We start from the raw sequence: 6000 nt of genomic DNA, 5'->3' as shown, positions 1-6000 counted from the left end.
GAGTATTTTGACAGAGACCAGTTTCTTTAGTAAGAGGAGCAACATTTTATTCAAAGGGAGACAAGAGCGAAAAAGAAATTTATAACTAAGAGAACAATTTATATCTTGATCCAGTTTGTGATAAGAGAGTGTTGTTTGCCTAGCATCACTGAAAATACAGCAACACGTTGCTGTGGTTTTCTTGAATTCTTTAAGCGTTAAAGGTATTGCTTAATTTAACATAAGGGGGAAGTCACAAACTCAGAAGAGCAAACTTGTGGCTTTGTTTCTGTTGCAAGAAAGGTTCAGCTGAAAATGACGTAAACATAGCTACAGGTGATGTTTTAATAGTAGGATAACGCTGTCAAAAATATCACAGTTCCACAGAATAGATACAAAGATGTGAAACTATTCCTCCTGCTGCCAGAGCTACAGTTCTGTGGCATTTATTTGTATTTTTCTTCTCATCATAGACTCTTGGCAGAAAAATGCACTTGACAAATTTTCTAAAACTAATTAAACACCTGCTTAGATTTAGTAAAGGCAGTCCTTACAGCCAAAATTGGTTTATAAAGGTAAAGTGCCTTCTTTTAGAAGGATGACTGGCAAAGTACAGCAGGTAGGGGAAGGAGAAAGCTGCTGGAAAAATAATCTATTCACTACATTGCTTTTTCTTGCATCTCACTTAGTATTTAACCACAGGAAAAATTGTTAAATACTTAATATATTTACTTTACTGAATCAAAAACATAAAGCCTTAAATTCCTATCATGAAACCTGTAACTGCAGATTGTCTGCAATCAAGAGTATCCCTTTAATTTATATATTTTTGGTCACCTTCATAAGAGCACAAAATATAGATAAACAACAAGAACTTGTTTTAACAAAAATATGACTTTATTATAAATTAATATGTTTAGACAAATATAAATAAGTGCAAAGGTGTATTAATCTGCTTGCTTTGTCAAACTTCTCAGATATCTTCAAGCATCCACAACCAGAGTTTGGCTGCCAAAAATACAGCTTTAAAAAAAGATCACACACACACCACAAATAAAACAAAAAAAATATACAATTTCATTATGTAAACATGGTATAGAGAAAAGTAAATACTTGATCTACTCCCCTTATATAAAAACATGATAACCAATGTTATAGTTCATCTACAGGCACTGGATATGTTCTCTGTGCCACACACACAAAAACAACCAAATCTCTTAGAACAGAGTTGTTCATCTCTACTCTCTTGTAGGATTCTGAGTCAGTCATTTTCCAACACGCTTCCATGTTGTTCTGGCAATTTTTGGCATAATCTCCCATCCCCCTGAAGCAACACACAGACCTAGACCTCACATTAACATTTTGTTTAATCCTGACCCATAAACAAAAACCACAAGCATCCACAGTATCTGTTAAGCTCTTAGGCTTCCAACGTCTGAGAACATTCGGTTGCAGATCTATGGGTTTGCTTAGAGCAAGTTCGGCCTTGGTTGCAGGGATCGTCTTCTAAGGCTTTTGTTTATGAACTTGTCAGTCTCTCAGGGTGCTGATTAGCATCAGCAGCAGCACAGGAAAGTTTGTGTCATCACATAATAGACAGCTGACCGTGAACTTCACTTGAGTTCTTAATGAGTTGTACGTCATCAGTGAGGCAGAGGAGGATGGCATGGCTTATCTCTCTTTTTCATATCACCAGATCACAACGTTGCTTTTTCTCACTCTCCTCGTTGAGTCTTCTAACAAACTGAAGAGAATCTGCACTTTCATTTGCTCCTCTGGGACCGATTCAGTCATCTCTGCTACATCATACATGGGTGTCCTCCCATAGCTGTAACTGGCACCATCCCGTTTTCATTGGCGTCAGTCTAGAGAGCAATCTGGTATCTATCAAGGTAATCTTTAACTTTGCCAGGAAGCTTCTCTTTTATGCCTGAAATGTCCAAGTCTTTGTTAATTTTCTTCCTGCAAAGGTGCTTCAAAGGTGAAATGGATAGGTAGAGTGGTTTGACGAGCATAAGAGGCATCCTCTCCCCTCCAGCATTGATGTAGTAGACAAAACCTGATGTCCCTAGTCGGATATAGAAATCGACTAGCTTGAGCACACAGTTAAAACGGGGAGCTTTTTCTACATTCCCGGGATCCGTCTGCAAGTGGAAGGAGTCTTCCTCGCAGACTATGCGCAGATTTTTGGTGCCGGTTTTTGTCTTGACGCTGAGGGTGAAGAGGTGCTGTCTGTCGGAGCTCTCCCGGATCAGGAAGGTACCGGGCGCCTGCCTGGCCAGGACAATACCGGCCTCCTTCCCAGTAATGGCGCTCCAGTAAAAGTCACTCTCTCTGAGTCCACGTAATGTCTCCAAAACCATCAGAAACTGATCCTCTGAGACGAAAGTCTTGTAGTGGTATTGCTTCTGCATATTGGCAACCATAAAGCAGTCGTCGTTGACAGCAGGGTTCTTGCTGAACGTTACCATCTCTCAGAGGGTGGAATAAGGGGGAGAGGTGAACTGAGGTCCAGAAGTTTGCTGGATTAGGTATGTAGAGGAATGAAGAACCTGAATATTAAAAAAAAGACAGAAAAGTTGTTTTAAATTTCAAAAACAATAAAATGTCTAACTTTGTAGGAACCTCAAGCTTAATTACCTATATTTTAATAATTTCTAATTAAACAATTAAAATATATGTTTCAAACCTGACCTGAAATAATAAGCCACCTTTAGATTTAAATAACATTTGGGTAATCTGTTCGCTATGAGCCGCCTTCAGGATCGAGTCATCTCGGTCAGTTCCAGTAAAGTCAATGTAATCCCCACTACGCAATTTGCATGCCGCTGCCGGCTTCTCTAAACACTCAGACCCGGTCAGGTAAACAGCCAAGACATAATATAAGGTTTGTTTAAAAATACAAATCAGAAGTCCTAATAACAAAGAACGATCCTCACCTTAAACTGGCTCTCCAGCCGTCGTTATTTTATAATCCAAGAGATCTGGCGGATGCTCTTCGAAGTTCCCTTGTACTTTATTAGCTTAAGTTAAAGTTTCTCTCTCTCTCTCTAACAGGCAGCTTCTGCAGTTGCCTTTTGTTCTACAGAGCGAAGAGCGGAGTGAAGCAGAAAAATGAAGAGGGACTCATTTAAAACAGTTCTCTATGGTAAAGCTCCGCCTCCTCTTCCAGTAAACTCTTCTTGGCAGATTGACAGGAAGCTTTTTTTTTTTTCTCTTTTAGGATTCCAGCTCTGAGAAGTGCCCTCCCCCTGCCTGTTCGTACTTTAGGAGGAGCTACAAACAGCAATCTATTTACTTAGAGTATCCTAGACTCGGTTTTGAATTCATATAACAGATCATTTAAGATTTCAAAACCTTCTAAATTAAAGAAATACACATGAAAGATTATTTTATAGCGTTTGTCCGGGGATTTTTTGCTTCTAGTTCGGGTTCTGCTTATTATCTTCAGAGTGAAGTAATGATTCACTCCTGCAGTTTTGTGTAATGGTTTCTGAGAAATTCGTGGTAACTATGGTTCACATCACCTGCAAAGCCGAATGTGCCCTATAGGGGGCAGACTTTATGGGAAATTAAACCAGCTGGTATCCAAGGACATGAAGGGTTATTGTTTATTCAGTGTTGCCAGGTTTATTTCCTACTGCTTTCCCTGCATTGTTTCGGCAGATTTGATGACGTTAAAGTTTCCGTAACATAGAAATGGCTCTCCCGACTTCCCAATTTAACAGTTCACGCACAATGAAAACATGGATGCTTTTTGTAAGTTCTCTTCCAAATAGATAAATTGTCAGTAATACAAATGCAGTGTATATCAATTAGGCTTAACTGTGTGATGACTGACAAGAGAAGTGAATTGTAATATTTCCTCATGGCACTTGTCAGTGAAATTGTCTGCAAGTGATCATTTTGTTTATAAAGCTTTAATTTGCTTAAGATGTTCATGCTGGTTATTGTCGAAAAGGAAATTGAATTTACAGTGCATTACAGTTTTTTCTGTAAGCATAAGAGCAGATTATTGGTGCTGGTCATAATGTTGTTGTTTTTTTCTGATTGGTGCACATATGTTTAGATTGGTTTCTACAGTTTTGAGATTAGACATGAATACATTTTAACAAAATTGAAAACATAGACATAATGGATCTGTTTTTAATTGATAAAAAAATGCCATGTCAAGAAATATTTTTACCCATCTCAATATTTAATGATAAAATCGTTATTGTTATTACAGCAATCAGACCCTCTCTTTGAATGACTGAAAAGCTTTTTGAAAGTAGATCTTTCAAGCAACATGTTGCTTCTTACTGTAAAACTTAATGTTGGTGTTGCCCAAAATTGTCTGGGCAAACTGACAAAAGGGATTTTCCTGTGAATTGAAACTTCACAGTTACATGCAAACAAAGGAAATCTATTTGCTTTTCCTTTTTATTGACTCCGGTACTCAAACTGCACATGTCATTCCTGGCAATCTCCACCCATGCTGGTAACCTTAATTTAAATTCTGACATTAATTTGTCCACAAAACTTCCTTTTTTACCACTTCCCTATTTATACGCTTTTTGTTACTCTTTTTTTGTACTCCTTTATGAATGATATGAATGAAGCAGTTTTTGAAATGAGGTTCGGTTTGACAATGTAAGTGTGGCTGAAAGTGTGCTCATACATTCCTTTTTTTCCCCGTCCAGCTGACTCAGCCGTGGCAACCATAAGCCTCAGACTGCTGCCTGTGGCATTGTTTAATCAAAAAGACAAAGACCTGGTAGGGAAACCTTGGCAAAAGTGTGTGAATTCCCATCTCAGCAGACGCAGGGCAACTTTTGCCGTCTTTTTCTCTTTTTTTATCATAAAATCCAGCGATTGCAAGTCAACACTTGCCTGATGGTGTATCTACAGAAGTGAGTCAGGTATTCAGACCCCTGTTGGGTGGGGGGTGGGGAGGGAAGTGAGCCATGATAAGCTTCTAACAGCTCGCTCGTTTCCAGAAAATCAACTGTGTCATCAATGTGAGGCATCTATTTAGCATCAAAGGCCTCCCTCTGGGTGCTGGAGTCAATGGAAAGAAAAGGAGCAGTTAGTCTACTTGAGCTGGGAAAAAGAATCCTCCATGCTATGTTTTAGTTCATCACATGGCCACGGAAACCACTATGGGTTGTATTACAGTATGCTGACTTGGCTTGTAGTAAGCGCTGTGCTGTAACGTACACTTTTGATTGAGTAGAGAAGAGAGACTAAGTGGAGCAAAGAGGAAGGTTGTGTGTTGAGTATGTCCTCATGTCAAAGCTTGAAGGCAGACACAGACCGTCAAGTTACTGGTCCAGACAGTGAATATTTGTGACTGAGAGTCCTGGCAGTGACTTGATTCTTAGATTCTTATTCTAACTGTTTGGATAAATAATAAATGTGAAATCTTACACTGCATTCAAGGTTTACGGTTGTTTCCAGTCATGGCAACAGGATTTCGCCTAAGCTGGAGCTTGCATGACAGCTTGCTGGTGTAAACCGCTGTTTGGTGGATAAAGCAGCTGTTTAGGTTTTTCCACATTGACTCAGAATTTACTCTTGCTAATGATTCCCAAAACCCGTCGGGGAGTGGAATCAAAAGCACGTTTTATGACAGGAAAGGGCCATGCAAAACATGAAAATATCCAACTAAATATTTTTAAACTGGACGGTCAAGCAGAAGGGGGATTTTTGTGGTGCTGACAAAAGGTTTGCTTGTGTTTGAACAGCCGCTGATGGAAATTCTGAATTCAGTTTAAGTCAACAGTTTATAAATATCTAATTTTGCTGGACTAAATTAAGAAGAAATTATTTTTTGGATAAGATTCCAACCAAGGGAGCCACTTACAACACAGAGGAAATACAGTTTCCCCCACATTACCCCGACATGTTCAGTTACAGTAGAACTGTCACTGATGAGCCAACGTGAGCCAGGAAGTTCCTGGCTTGCCAGTCAGTCTAATTCCTGTTAACTCAGAGCACTTCCTGCTTCTACCTGTGCTCATGTGCTAATATCAGAATGTG

At 39.2% G+C, this 6000-nt stretch overlaps 1 protein-coding gene across 1 annotated transcript; it reads right to left on the bottom strand.

The window, feature by feature from the left end:
- Positions 1-854: 854 nt before the first annotated feature.
- socs3a (suppressor of cytokine signaling 3a) lies at positions 855-3089 on the bottom strand. Its single transcript, XM_044099384.1, has 2 exons — positions 2919-3089; positions 855-2531 (listed from the first exon to the last, which is right to left on the bottom strand). Exon 2 carries the CDS (start codon positions 2448-2450, stop codon positions 1845-1847), a length of 606 nt encoding a protein of 201 aa, XP_043955319.1. The 5' UTR covers positions 2451-2531; positions 2919-3089; the 3' UTR covers positions 855-1844.
- Positions 3090-6000: the final 2911 nt, after the last annotated feature.

Source organism: Gambusia affinis, linkage group LG19 (genome assembly GCF_019740435.1).
Source record: "Gambusia affinis linkage group LG19, SWU_Gaff_1.0, whole genome shotgun sequence".
NCBI classification, from domain to species: Eukaryota; Metazoa; Chordata; class Actinopteri; order Cyprinodontiformes; family Poeciliidae; genus Gambusia; species Gambusia affinis.
Note: the sequence above shows the minus strand (reverse complement) of the source record. Positions and strands in the feature narration are given on the sequence as shown.

Bases quoted from the DNA above. Each gene is read 5' to 3' on its own strand.
- socs3a (XM_044099384.1), bottom strand. From the start codon at position 2,450: ATGGTAACGTTCAGCAAGAACCCTGCTGTCAACGACGACTGCTTTATG.